This window comes from Aptenodytes forsteri, unplaced genomic scaffold (assembly GCF_000699145.1).
Source record: "Aptenodytes forsteri isolate BGI_AS27 unplaced genomic scaffold, ASM69914v1 Scaffold15, whole genome shotgun sequence".
NCBI lineage: Eukaryota > Metazoa > Chordata > Aves > Sphenisciformes > Spheniscidae > Aptenodytes > Aptenodytes forsteri.
Window position 1 is genome coordinate 24906768 of NW_008795129.1, and position 15565 is coordinate 24922332.

At 39.6% G+C, this 15565-nt stretch overlaps 1 protein-coding gene across 1 annotated transcript in view; it reads left to right on the forward strand.

Moving 5' to 3' along the window:
* Positions 1–15565, forward strand: part of DOCK1 (dedicator of cytokinesis 1) — a 307079-nt gene that overhangs the window by 219349 nt on the left and 72165 nt on the right. The window contains 2 exon segments of the mRNA XM_009278124.2: positions 2327–2385; positions 8618–8766. Coding sequence (XP_009276399.1) covers positions 2327–2385; positions 8618–8766 — 208 coding nt within the window.

The following is a 15565-nucleotide window of genomic DNA, read 5'->3' on the forward strand; positions in this document are numbered from 1 at the left end:
AGTGAGAATGGGAAGAGTTTATTACTGCTGCAGAGAGATGTGATTTTAAAGGCTTTTTGCTTTCACTGTGTGAGTCGCAGGCTTTGACCAGAAAAGACAGGGCTCTATGTCCAATCCTTTTTTTTTGGCAGCTAAATTTTGCCCTTCAAATTTGTCCACTCCATCGTGAGTTTTGAGGTGCTTCCTTTGGAAGCTGTGCTTTATCTGGGTGTTGAAACAGAATTTTTAAGCACTGTATGATCTAATGTACGTACATGTGACTCATGGGGCTTCCTTGATGAAACAGGAATATTTACAAGTTCAGTGGAAACGTGATGTCAAGCAGAGCTCAGGTTTTTGCACTTGTGCTATAAACATCATAAATAACATTATAGTTACATGTTTGCAAAAGGAAATCAAGATGGTTTTGTAGAGCCAGGTGAATTTTATTTCATTAGATTTAGAATTTATGGAACAAAATGGTTTTGTACAAGATGGGACCAGTGATGCAAATTCTCTTTTGTAATTAAGAGTGCGAAGGATACTTACAAAAGGCAAAGCACTCCAATCAATTAGAAAGCAGAGGGATCAAAGCCGTGGCTGCTGTTGGTCTCCTCTTGCTCTCTCTGTCCAACGTTGGTGTGCACCTACGTGAGCATTTTAGTTCAGATCAGACTCCTGACCTGAACAAAAAAACAACAGCTGAGCTGTAATTGGAATGGAAATTACTGTCAAATAAATACATTTGTGGGCTGATAGTCCTCTTTGTGAGGACAGGAACCTTAGACAGAAATTTTCCTCAAGTGATTTTTATATTAAACTGGGCAGTATATCTTGCTGAGGAAATTCAAGAAATCAACAGACATTTCTCACTGCTAATATAAGTAAGTAGGTTAAGTCATTTGAAGTTGTTACTTAATGAAGTTTGCTAAATTCTAAATCTGTTTATAATGATTTTACAAGTTGTTATCTTCAGTTTAATCATGTTTTGGAGGCAGAAATCAAGACCATAAATTCTTCAAGATGCAATAAATTTATGGTCTGGAAGTACTAATTTTTATTGCTATGTGAAACCACTACCAGTTCTGTGCCAAAGGGATATGATTAATCAGTTAATTCAATATCACACTCACCCATCTTTTTACGTATGTATTTCAATTAATATGTCAAATATTTAATAATTAAAAATTTAATTATTGTAATTTGTAATTTTTGCTAAACATTGCATTTAAGCATTAGATAATAACAGATTCTTAATGATGCAGAAGAATCTCTTTAATCCGTATTAATAACAGGGTGTCTCACTATTATCCCACAGAAATCCCACAAGTTGCCAGATACTGCCATTTTGCTCATCTTGTTATTTAAGAAATGTTCTTTAACATACAAATATTCTGTATAGCAAATAAATTCTTGGAGCTCATTATGGTTCCAATCCCATCATTAATGAAGGCAATAAGATGTTTTCCATTCACTAAGCTTTCCTGGCATTAATGTGGAGAGGGAGTAGAATATAAAAAAAACCCTGATGGGAAATGTGAGGCATTGGTGCCGCCAACTTTGCAGCAGAGCAGAGGCAGGTTTAGCAGGGAGGCTGAAGGATGGGCTCCCACCTCTGCCCTGGCTTGTTAACTGCCTGGGACAACTCACTTTTGGTCTAGCCCGGGCAGGACACAAAATCCCATTGGAACATAGAAACCTTCTCTTTCTGATTTTGCACATCAAGGTACAAGACGTCACGAGATGTTCCTTGTTGCATTTTCTAGGACAATGCTATTCTATGAGGGTGTATAAAAATAAAATGCAGCCTTGGGCCGTGAAGCTCTCTGTTAAGCTTCCTCCTGCCATTACCATTTGGAAAATAGAAAATGCTCACAATTAATCTCTGTAACCACCCATGTGTCCCAAAGGACAGTTAGGTAATCTGAAAATATGGCAAAGAGAGGTTTTGCACAGGTGAATGTTTTGTGTGTGTTCTCCCTTTGGTAAGTATTGCTGCAGAAATTGAAAATCGGGGTCTTTTGAGGGAAAGCAAGTAACACGAGGTGAGGAACAGAAGCTGGTGGCTGCATGGCTGAGGCTTTTGGCGTAGCCTGGACGTGTCAGGCAGCCTCTATGTCTCACTGCCTTGTAAAAGGGACATTCGGCAAAGTTCAGTGTTCACGGGCGCATCACTGGGCTGGTGAGGGAGGCTGTGCAATGTTAGTGTATTGGTTGAATTTGGAGAACCTGCTCTGTAATTTCAAATATTTTTGAATGCTGGTCAAATTTTGAAATGAGATGTTTCTGCTTATTGGTATTAGATTTTTATTGGTTTTTTAATGGTGGTTTTGTTTTCCTTTTTAAGGTATGGAGATTTGAGAAGGCAGATTGGTTTTGAAATCAGGGATATGTGGTATAATCTGGGTAAGTAGTCTGAGCGCCTGTTGCTTAATGCTTTCACTCAGTGTTTGGATAAACCGAGTTAGAGATTAAATGAACTTGCTTTCTCTTGAAATAATGGTAGGCTTCCAGAAGGCATTTAAAAAGCAGGTGATTTTTAAATAAAGCTGCCTCTGCACGCTTATTTCGCCGTCTGGGAAAACTGTAGTCAACGTTTACGTATCTTCTGTCTTTTCATGGTATTCAACCTCATGCTAAATAAAAAGAAACAGTTATGGTGATACCTGTTGAATGTTGTTTTTTTCTCCTTAAAAATATATATATACACACGTATATGTAGACATAGATATATACACACACATACGTGTGGATGCAGTAACTGGGACTGTAGCAAAATGAACACGTCCAAGGGTTATCAGTAACTTAGCCTGGAAATTCTGCTTGAAGTCTGGTTTTCAGTCTTGTTTGGCTGCATCAGAGTGACTCAGGAAGATCAGTAAAGAATGGGAACTTGGGCATCCCTGGAGTTCATAGGTAAATTAGGCATATCTGACTATCTCAAGTCTGTGCTATTCTGTGGGTATAATTTAGCTATATAGGGATTGAATTTCATGAGAAACTGAGTATTTACTGTGACCTGAGTGTACTCGTCTGCCAGATTTCATTTTCCTGAGCTTAACAGCAGAGACACTTCAGCTCTTTCGAGTTTTATCAAAAGTTCCTTAAATTATCAGAAATAAATGCATTTGCCACTTCACTTATATCTCTAGCTGAACTGTTGTTGCTGAAACTTGAAAAAAATCAGCATATATAAGAGAAAGGAATGCAAGGGTTCATAAGTATTTGATATCACAGAGTTTGCATCCGCCCTGCTGAAATGATGAGAAAAGGCTTCTGAGAGCAGCTGAGTTCACTTTTTATTAGAAGCATCTTTTGTGAATTAAGTGTCTGGAGAACAGATTAAAGCATAGTACACACCTGATATGTGACTTGACAGACAGCTAATAAAATCAGTATCGTGCCTGATGCTGGGTCATCCAGCTCAGGATGCTGGCAGCCTCTTTGTTGTAATTAGCCAAATCCTTCCCTGTTCTAGGCTTACAGTCCTGTATTCTTCTGTTATCTTTACTAATTTCTCTGGCATCTTTGGATTCTTAAACTTTTCCCAGAATTTACTAGACTGAAAGTAGAAAAGTTTGCATACATAGTTACACATCTGGCTGTTCTTACATGAGGTTATTTTGTTCAGGCTGGGGACTGTGGAGTGCATTGTGCTTTTTACGACTGCTGCTGACACTGGCTGCTCTTGGACAAGTTATTTAGTTGCTCTAGGGTTCAGTTTTTCACCATTAACAGGGAGATGATAATAATTTCTTCTGGAGTTTTGTGAATCGGTTGGCATGAGGGGTGGTGTTTTCTTCAATATTTCTTTCTGTGCTGTCATGAAAGCGTTTTATCTTTAATGGAGTTTTTATAAACCGAGATTATGCAGGTAGATGACTCCGTGACCTACTCTAGCTTTAATGTCTGTGATTGTGTAAGTGGCTGGGATCATTAATGCCAAAATCTCACATGTTGAGAGAGTCAGTAAATTGCTGCTCTTCCCAACAAAAGCTGCAAGAGAAAGGTAAATCGGAGGCAGGACCCCAATCCAAGGCGGCCTTTATACTTCTCATAATGAGCAGCTTGTTTTTTCTCTTCTTTGTAATACAGATAGTCCATGCTGATGATGTTTAACTTCTGGCTCGTCACCAATCTCATGTATGTCACAGCATCAGTTAAGAAAGAATTCTGACTTACCACTGCAGGGGAATTGTCTGGGGGGTGCTTGACACTTTTATCTTAGAAGTTGCACTACATTAGTCAAATTATTAATGTATATGTTCAGAAACAAAATCAGAAGTGAAAAGCTATAATTCTTGCATACACTTGAGCATATAATTTTTAAGACTATGGCATTGTGCATAAGATATGATGAAGCCAAACAACCCTGACTTTTGATTTATGTATTAAAGGGTATGGATAAGCCTCAAAAATTAATATTTTGTCTCATCAGTTTTTGTTCATAAATACCATGATTAACGTGTAATGCCTGCTGAGTTAGAACTCCCCAGTTGGGAATGAGACAGTCCTGTAGCTGTAATGCACATCTAAGAGTATATTTTATTTTCTGAAATTAAATAGTAAAATACAAATTCTAAAAGTTTTTTCTTGTCTGTGTTTCTTATGCAGTGTTGGCTGCAATATTCGTACCTTCCCACCTTTATAAGTAGAAAAAAAAAGAGCATGTATAGTGGAGAGCAACGCTAACTGTGTGCACACACTTTAAACACCTGTAATTTAGGAATAAGATTTTTGTTTTAAACAGGGAACCATGTACGAGACATCCAGCCTGACAGATTTTCTATTTAATTCCTAGTTGTAGCTGTCCTGTTTGATACCCTGCTAGATTTGATCATGAAGGCTTTAGATTTGAGTGCTCTGATGCAGCAGCAATGAGGATGGCTTCAGGGAGCCTAGTTCCAGTGTGCAGAGCCCCCGCTGCGTTGCTTTTCTGAAAGTGCTGCAAGGCTTTTATTTTCTTGCGTGCACAAAAAATAGTGTACATTAGTCTTTGTAGGCTTTTTTCCCTCCATATCACAACCTGAACTTTAAAATAATGTAGTATTTTGAGTCACTGTTTTGCTGGAACTGGGGCCTTAGACCTCTGTGAGACAGTAAGTGTCAGAAAAGCATAAAGCAAGCTGTGGCCTCTGTCTTGAAAATGTAGGAATTGGAACAACGCTTAAAAGCGTTATGTGATGCAATTTAGCATATACAAAACACAGTTTGACACTAGGTCATGTGTACCGGTTTTCAGTGGTTAATGGTTTCAACAGTTACATGTTAAAGAAATTGTAATAACATTAAAAATAATATCCTTGTGGTAAAGTTGGTCAAGGAAAGCCAGCTCAGAAAACATTGCTTTTATTGTTGACATCTGAACCAGCCTAGAGGGAGATGGAAAAGTAAAATTCCTGAAGATGAAGTGAAATGGTTGTTGCTGCTGTCCTCCAGCGAGCTGCCCACTGGCCCGGCCCTACCCTCCAAGTGCTTGACGTCAGAAAAGGTGTCTTGACAGAGATGTTGATGTCATTGGAGGGAAAGCCAGGGTTAAAAATAGACCTGAACTTTGAGCGTTATATAAATAGAAGTCATTACAGATAACACTCTCTGAATTAGTCATGCATGTTCAGAGCTGACCCAAGTGAGAGGTGAAGTTGCTGGCAAATTAGTCAGTGTTTTTTGTGGCCCAAATTTAAATTAGAAGAACGTGGGAAATTAAAATCACACATTATCCAATAAAGAAAGCACCTTGGGTTTGGTTCGCGTAATGAGGTCTGTTCCTGTTGTGTGAGCAGTCTGTAGGAGCTCATCTCGTGGCAAGACAGAAGCCACTGCAAGGGGAGGTTTTTGCATGTTCAAAAGAATACTTTTTTTGCATGTGGTTCTTAAAGCAGCTGCACAATTTGGTTTTCAGAAGAGAATCCTCAATTTTCTTCCAGACTTGTCACATTTTGAGTCTCTGCATGGGAGTTCCTACACTCCCAGGGAAAAAAAAAGGTGAATTCATTGTTGGGTTGTTTATCAGAAAGTGTTGCCTGTGGCAGGCAGCTGGGATGGATACTCTGGAGTGCCAGAGGAAGATCGTTTCCTTTCGTGTTTTACTCTCATGCTTGCTTTTGTGACACAACATCGCACTGGATCACATCATCGTAGCAAGCACGTGCGTGTACATCATCGCATCACCAATGTGTGTCACAGCGTCAGAAGGATGTCACGCAGGGCACTCAGCCCTCTCATGTATCGCCTGGTTGGTGGACAAACCCTTTCTTATTGTTACTCCTCATGCATGCTTGATGAAGAAAACCAATCAAGATCACTTAACGTTTTAATTTGTGCTGCCCTGCCTTCCTGTGGTCGCTGCCGGCCCCTGCTCCTGCCTGCCGCGGCCCCAGCGTAGCTGCCCACAGCAGGAATGGCTCTGGGCAGCAGCGCTGCGGGGCGAGTGCTTCACATCCAAAGCAGGCAGTGCTGCCCCAGCAGATTGTTCCCCTTGTTTTTCTCTGCAGCCAAGCTGCATAAACTCTGGTGGGAGCCACCCACGGACCCTCCAGACGGCGTGAAGAACTAAGTGGGTTTCCAACAGCAGACGAGGGTTTTTTTCGCAGTAGAATGTACAAGTGATTTTAATACTTTCTGCTAATAACTTGCACGCTTCCATTCCCCCCAAGTCCTTCTGAATTTCGTATTTAGAGAAGCTCTCTGTCCTCTTTGATTTAAAAACTCTGTTGGTGATTACCTGTGAGGCAGCACCGCTAATAAATACAAACAGTTGGTGAACAGCAAGAAGGCTGAGTGTGTGCTGTACAGCTTCATGGGTGGGGGGGCTGGCTGCTGCCGGCCGAATCATGTGTGGCCGGGAGCAAATCCTGCAGCCACCCTTGGCTCCCGTTCACTTTGGTGGAGGCATTGGTGAGCACCTGGGAGGTGAGGTCTGTGGCTCTCCGTGCCTTTGTTATCAGATGAGCTCTTCAGTGACTCCCTTTTTGAGCAAGAAGTTTATATTCCTGCGGAGAAGAGGAAAGGGGATCAAAGATTTTTAAAAAATCTTTTGTGAATTCGTTATTTTTCACGTCTAAAGTTCAGAAGATGTTAGTTACTTTTCTGAGGGAATCCCTGTGCTTGAAGCAATGGAAGAACCCACTGTGGCACACGGAGAACTTCGTGACATTGGATTTGTGCCTGACGAATAACTTTTGTCACTATAATTTGTTTTCTGAAATACTGACTCTGACACTTTTCAGGCATAATACAAGAAAACTGTCACCTGGGAGGCCGAATGTAATAATACTTGTAAGAGAGACAGAGGAAAGCTTTATGCCTCTCACTTGATATTCCTCACCAACAACCAGCAGTGCAGCATCATACAAAGTAGCAATTTTAGTGGAGTATTAATTTGTCCTAATAGGATTGCTAATGCTAATAGGATTCTGAAGTTTGCCAGATCAAGTAACTTAAATTATATCCGCTAAAAAAAAAAGTAGCGCATTTTGTTAGTGAAGGAGTTCTTCTTGATTACGTTTGTTGAGATTTATGTTCTGGTCAAAAGTGAAACTGCTAATTAAAGACTTCCACGGTTACTGCCGTACTGGTGTAGTGCAGTGGAATATAAATGAATTAAAATCTGTTTCTGTCATATACCACTGGTAACTGCAATGGGAAACAAGAGTCTTAAAATGGAGGAAGCTGAGGGCTTGTTAAATTAGCTCAGCTCTGAAGAAGTCTGGTCTGAACCACAGCAGTGGATGCATAAACAGTGTATGAGTTTGATTGTATACATCCATTAACATTGCATTTGTGAGAAATGTCACCAGTTGTGTAGTGAGGTTCAAATGATTCCCAGCCTGTTGCTGAGAGGGGAATATATTTGTATTTTCTAAACTTCTGCCATCAAGTCCTCTGCCTGGAGCTCTCTGGTGCTCTGCTACACTGCTGTACACCAACATCTTTCCATGGAGTTGTTAAACAGATAATTTGCAGAACGTATAATCTGCATTCTCTACGCTTTAGCTAATAATATGAACAGTAACTAGATGTTTTTAACTAGTCCAACATTTATTAGGTGCCATGTTCCTGGTAAGGTTCGATTTCTGTTCCATGTGCGGAGAGCGTAGCAGGGAGGGTTAGGGGAGGTGCAGTGAAATAAAGTTTGCCAGTCAGATCAGCTCTCAAAGAAAGAAGACATATTGTTGGCTTGGTAACATGTAGTTTCATGTCTTGAGGCTGTGAAAGTATGCACTCGTGATGACGCTTTAATAGACTGACACAGAGAACATTTGGTACGCTGCGGAAGATACAGAAGTCTAAATAAGTTAATACAAGTGATGTGCCTTTTAGCCTCCTTCTCTCCTAACCATAAGTTGTATTTAGAAAAAAATCTTGAAACTTGAGTGTGCAAATATGGGTGCTTCGTGGAAAATGTGGTAAGTTCCAGTTTGATTACTGATTCAACAACTGTTGTGAATTTGGGTTTATACATACCACATACTTCCCCTCTTGTGGCATAAATAATAATATGTTTCAGTAGAGTCAGATCATGAAAAATACTTTCTTATGCTATATGAGAATTTATTGATACGGCTTTTATAACAATTATCTTCTACCAAAGTCAGTGGCTGTTCGTTAACTCTGAAATGCGTCTTTTCTCGTAAAGGTCAGCATAAAATCAAGTTCATCCCAGAAATGGTGGGACCTATCTTAGAAATGACACTGATCCCTGAAACCGAACTTCGGAAAGCTACAATCCCAATCTTCTTTGATATGATGCAGTGTGAATTTCATTCTACTAGAAGCTTCCAGATGGTAAGCAACAAGCTACAGATATTTAAAGTTTGTAAGAAAGATTTAACTGCTCTTTGACAAAAATGTAAGAATTTTTGTTATTTCTTATTTTTCTAGAGAATGATATAATTATGGATTTTCTATAACTCTGAGTGGCTATAGAGTTTTCATCTGAGGATTTTAAATTCTTTTGAAGGAAAAATTTGCATGAAGTAAATGAAACCTTTCTGTATGATACTGTCCTGGTTTCGGCTGGGATAGAGTTAATTTTCTTCCTAGTAGCTGGTATAGTGCTGTGTTTTGGATTTAGGATGAGAATAATTTTGATAACACACTGATGTTTTAGTTGTTGCTGAGCAGTGCTTACACTAAGTCGGGGACTTTTCAGCTTCTCACACCACCCCACCAGCGAGGAGGCTGGAGGTGCACAAGAAGCTGGCCCAACAGAAGCTGACCCAAACTGCCCAAAGGGATATTCCATACCATATGATGTCATGCTTGGCCGCTGCTCGGGAACTGGCTGGGCATCGGTCGGCAGGTAGTGAGCAACTGCATTGTGCATCACATGTTTTGTATATTCTTTTATCATTATTATTATTTTCCCTTCATTTTCTGTCCTATTAAATTGTCTTTATCTCAGCCCATGACTTTTAGCTTTTTTCCGATTCTCTCCCCCATCCCGCTGTGGGGGAGTGAGCAAACGGCTGCGTGGTGTTTAACTGCCTGCCCGGTTAAACTACGACAGCTATAAAAGGAGAGCAAAGACAGATGTCTTAAATTTTCACTGTGACTCAGGAAACAAGTCTGCTTCTGAGTGAAATTCGACATAAAGGAAGCCTGATAATGTGGCAAAAGAAACCATAACCTGTAAGAATTTATCATCTCTAGTACCTTATAATTTTGATACTCTCTACCATTTTATGGATTTTGAAGAGGAAAAAAAGCTATCCAGTCAGTGTCAGTGTTTCTTCATGTTATGTAGGCACTGCAAAATCTAAAATACTAATGTAGCATTTTTATTCTATTTTATTTTAACATGCTGAGGGAAGTCCTTGAATAAGCGCATGCAATCTTACCCTGATAGCATCAACTTTTGAGAGACAAGTGGAGTGAAAGAAAGTTTCCTGACATCATTCATTTGACCTTCTTTTCCTTGAAGCTTTGCCTTACGGCTTGAGTAAAGACTAGTTAGGCCAGGTAGTGTTATGGTATAAGCCAATGTAGCTCCTTTACACTGTGAAATTTCTGTCAGTTCAGGATATGACCTTCTGAATTTTGCAATAAAGTTTGATGTGTGTTGTTTACTTTTTTCCTTTTATATTGGCAGTTTTCTTTCTTGGATGAAAAATCTTATCCTTTTCCATACTTTTTTGTGAACTATAATTCATAACCAGCTCTTAATAAATCTGTAGCCAGAGTAAATGAATATCTGCGTGGAGAGATTTAAGCAAGGGAAATGGCCTCAGCTTTATTTCTTTGATTTGTTTTGTGCTGGATGGTGTGTGGAAAGGTTGTGAACTGTATTTTGGATCCATCCAATTACTGCATAATCATTCTTTCTTATGTTTGACTCCAATGATACTGTAAAGATTGAAATGCTCGCTGGGATGCCATTTAAACAGTTTCCTGTCAGATGCTCTCTTTTGTTGCTTGTCATTTTTTATTTGTACAATTATATGGATCATGAAAAATCCGAGGGTAACTTTATAGCTAAATTTATGGCCCTATATTTTCTTGACAGAAGGAAAGTGGCTTTGTGTGGAATAGTTGGGTGATTTTAATAAATGAACGTCTTAAATATTTCACACAAATTCTTTTTGCCTTTTGAGAAGAAAAATGCCTCATGCTTAAGTCAGAGATGTCTTGGATTGTAAGTACTCGACATATATTTCTTACGTCAGTATAGCTTCTTTCTTTATGGACACAGCATTGATATGACAGGTGCAGAGGCAGTAAACCTTTTTTCAGTGCATTTGGAGTGAACAGTTATGTCTAACGGGATAATCAATCTGTCCATTTACAGTTTTGCAGATAATGTAGTTATATAGTTTGCTGAGTATCTCAGATTGGTCTTTGGGGAATGAAGATCACAGCTTGTAAAAAGCAGAGAATTATAGAAAAGTCTAGGTTGGATGGGACCTCTGGAAGTCATCTGGTCCAAACTGGGCCTTAGATTGGGTTTGCTGGGGCCATCTGAAGCTCAGTATTGAATATTTCCAGTGAGGGAGGTTTCACCACTTCTCTGGGTGACCTATTCCAACATTTAAGACTTTTCTTCTTATATCCAGATGGAATTTCCCTCAACCAACTTGTGCCTGTTGCTGCTCGTGTTGTCACTGTGCACCCTTGTAAACAGAGTAACTACATCTCCTCTATTACCACCTTTTAGGTGTTGGAAGGCTTGAGTCTGCTTTTCTCTAGGCAGAACAAACCCAATTCTTTCAACCATTCTTCGGGCCAGGTTCCCAACACTCTGCTCATCTTGGTGGCCTCCATTAGACCATCCCCAATTTGTCAATGTCTCTCTTGAGCTGGGGAAACCAAAGCTGGACGCAATATTCCAGCCATGGCCCAACAAGTGGAATAATCCTGTTGATCCTCTAGCTGTACTCTTGTTGGTGCAATCAAGGACACATTTTTCTTCCACTGAAGGGGTACACTGCTTCTTCATGTTCAGCTTGCTGTTCACCAAGTCCTTTCCAGCAGACCATCTTGTACGACTGCTTGCAACTATGCCATCCCTGTTTCAGGACTTTAAGTTTCTCTTCCTTAAATATTACACAATTCCTTGTTGGCTGTCTTTCAGACTGTCAAAGTCATTAAACCACCACCCGTTGAGATCAGCAATTTAGCCACTTTTCCACCCACCTTGTAGTCTCTCTGTCCAGTCCATATCTTACCAACTTGTCAACAAATATGTTTTGAGAGACTGTATCAAACACATTGCTAAGATCGTGACAACCACAGCTCTTCATCCACTGAGGAGATAGTTTCATCACAGAAGGCAGTCAGGCTGGTCAGATGTGATTTACCCTTGGTAAATCTGTATTGGCTTTTCCCAGTCACCTTCTCGCCCTTCATGTACCTGGAAATAGCTTCCACAAGGGCTTGCTCTATGGTTGCCTCAGGAACTGAAGTGGGCCTGCCTGGCCTGTAGCTTCCTGGCTCATCTTTTTTTGTCTCTTTTGTGTTTAAGTGATAGAAATAGATATGAAATAATTTAAGTATTACCAATACCTAGGCAAGCTTTCATACTTAATGTGTCGGTGTAATGTACTGCGTTATGTCGTCTATATGCAACTACCAATTATCATTGTCCAGCATTGCTTTCAAAAAGAATTTCAACATTGAATGATTGGCTGCTGTTAAACTAATCTGCCAGAAATCCAATTATCTAACCTTATTAGTCACATCAGCAAGGGTTTAGATTGGCTCCATTTCTCCAGCAGATGTATAAACCTCATGTTTTGTGGAGGAGGAATTTAAATTTTTTGCAGAACTTCTATGCTGTGATCGCTTGTGTTATAAACAGACAGCTTTCCCGATGGCGGTTTTAATTTCAGTATGAATTGGTTTGCCTGGTAAAACTAGTAACAGACATAATGGGAATTTTTGTTCTTCCAGTATACATGGCCCTGAGAAAAAACAGAAGATAAATTCCTCTGGTTTTTACAGAACTGAATTAAAGGCCGACTGAATTAAAAGCTGGAGTAGCCCATTTTTGTCCTCTCCCTCTTAAGATGCTTTGAAGCCTATATAAGACTTCAGAGTAGCCTCTACCTCAAAGCATGAATCTGATACTAAGGTCTGTGTGGGACTGAAGCTTCCCTATAGAAGAAAATGCCTCCTTCTCTACTCTGCTTTTTTCCCTTTGCCTGTTTTACTAGTGAACCCTCCAGATCAAAGGGAATATGTCAGAGCAACAAGAGTGATGAAAGAGAATTGGTTTGATTGTTCAAGGCCTGGTCAGGTAAGCGTGATGGATCCCGTGGTGACAGCAGGAGAGAAAGTTCATCATGAAACAATCATTCAGCTGAAATGTGGAATTTGGAGCATAAAAAGCCCCAACCTCCTGATTTTGCTGCCTGTTCCTTCCAGCTGTCACTTGCTCTGGTTCCATTTCCTATGAGCACTCCTGTTTGTTTGCCTACCCAAAACTTTAAATTACCTTTTCTGGACCTGTGTTATTGCTGATGTAATGTTCTGCTTATTTTGAGTTGAACCCATTCATAGATAGGTGCCAGTGCAGGAACTGGTACGAAACAGAGCATGGAGGAAGCAGGAGGAGGCAGGGGGAGATGTTGGGCAGGTTCTCCCTATCTCGTGGCACTGCATCATAATATGATTTCTTTTAACTAATCTGGTACAAATTAATTAGTAGAAGTAACTTACTTTAAGAGCCAAAAAACCCTATTAACAAAATAAGGTAAGGGGTTGAGTCAGAAGCACTACCCCAGCTTGTCTTCCCCAACATAATTACATTTCTCATCAAGTAGGAAGGAAGGAAGGACCTTTGTCCTTCAAAGTAAAATCTGAGAGGTGTACCCCCCACTCTGCAGTAATGAGCAAGAAGAAATTAGAAGTCCCATATGTCTAGTTTTCAGGCTGAACAGCATTACTAAGGAGAATCATCAGCGTCTGGTGGTGTTAGCATCAGTGGTATAAGTATACAAACTCCAGCATGTGTTCTTACCCTGTTAGAGTAAGGAGTTGTGTAAAAGTAATGATCTGAGGAAAGAGCCCCAAAAATGCAAAAACACATCTGTCCTGTTTTCTGCAAATTGGAATGACACTTAGCATAATGGAACCATAGCTGAAACGATAGAAAAATGATATAGAAATGCGTAAGCTATGAATGCATAATGCAAAATCATATAGAAATGCATAATAAATGAATGCATAATGCATATGATTACTAAAATAAAACCATGGGTGCAGCTAAAGTACTTCTAGCTAGCGTTCTGTTGTGAAGAGAATTAAATGAGTAAAGATCAGAAGAAATAAAGAGGAAACCCTTTTGATTCATTTCTAACATTTAACAATAAATCTCAGTATTATCAAGATGGTCATACTTTTTTATTTGCAGTGTAATTTCTTGTTGGTTATCAATGAATTTCAAATTTATGTAATTCTCCTTAATAAGAAGTACCTAGTTTATCTGACTCTCTCTCGACTTTTAGAACCTATAATTCCTTATTAAGCCTTTTTACCACTTCTGAGCCCTGTGTTAACCTCCCTTTCCCTGTGCTATAGATTTGCAGACAGAACACAAGTTAATGACTTGTCCAAGTTTCTGTGATGCTGCAGATTCTCCTCTGTAATCCCACTGAATGTGCAAATTCAAATAAGTCATCCCCTGCAAAGGATTAATTTCAATAAGTAATATTTTTAGTTATTTACGGTTGAAATGTAAACGTGTAAGTTTTTCTTGTTTTCTGGCTTTTTGGAGAACATCGGTATTCCTCCCTCACCTGAACAGCAAGGCAGAAAGGTAATGCAGTAAGTCTAGAGACCTCCAAAATCACCTGCTATTAAATGGCTGCCGTATCTGTTTGCCGAACAGAATGCTGTGGGAAATAGGAAAGGGAACAGATGAAACTGTTGGGAATTACCACCAACTTTCCTAGCAGCCTTTGAACAAAGTTTTACAGTGCTTGTGTGCTATTTCTGCATTAGGACTAATTTCTAGTGGTGTTACCTGTCACTTGAATTTTGTATGTCAAATTCATTATTATCCCATATCAAAACAAATTTATAGCAGCTTGGAGGATTGAAAGTCTTCCTCATCTACAGCTAGATTAAATTGTCAGTCAGTGCTACAAATGTAGCCTGACCACACTTTAGGTAAACCTAAAACCAAAAGCGATTAGTTGAGCTGACACTTGAAGACGCTAGATAGCTTACATTGATTTATTTTCTCCAGATGGGAGATTGTAACAGACAGATGAAGTAGTGGATATACTCTTTGCTCAAGTTCAAATACACATCCTAAAGAGAAGCTTGAGATCTTGATCAGCTGCAAGGAAAAGCTGATAATAATTTCCTGTAATCTTCCTAACATCACCCTTCAAGCTTTCACTGTCAACAGAAAGATATGAATCTAACTCATTGATGGTGCCAGATATACCCCCTTAGCCTCCAGAAGGAGCCTCAGCAAGTGTCACTGGCTGTAATGTAAACATTGAAAATTTGGCGCTTCTCCACTTGAGAGTAAATTCCATCACAATAATTGCAGGCCTACTTTGTGCTATTTTATGCGTTTAAAAAAAGAAAAGGAAAAATTGAGACTTTATCAACAGATGCCAGATGTGGTGTCCCAGAGCCATTAGCTTGCGCGACTCCAGGGCCATGTTCTTACTTCCATTGTGGAAGGCGATAGCTCTATAAACCTCAACTTGTGTTGATGAAACCTTCTTCTGTGGAAAGACCGCAGAAGGAATTTTAACTGTGTTAAATAACGTTTAGCCATCTGGCTTGCATGATCTGACATCTGCATCATATTGATTCCTTGAGAAGTATCAAGAGTGATTGAAGAGCAAAGATATTGTTAATAGTCCTTAAAACGCCAGAAATGCCACAAGTCTAGCTCTGTTCAACCCAAGAGGGCCATTAGGGAGATGGCCCAGCAAAGCCTAGATTTACAGAAATTTAAGTAAAATTGATATCAGGAAGACACTGAAGATCCTGTATGACAAATGTAATTGCTCTTCTTCGTGTGAGTAATCTCTTGCTAAAAAATATATCACCTTAAGGGCTCACGCTGGCAGCAAGTGTCATTTTTCACATTGGTATAGAAAGTCAATTTCTTTCTGGCCTCATT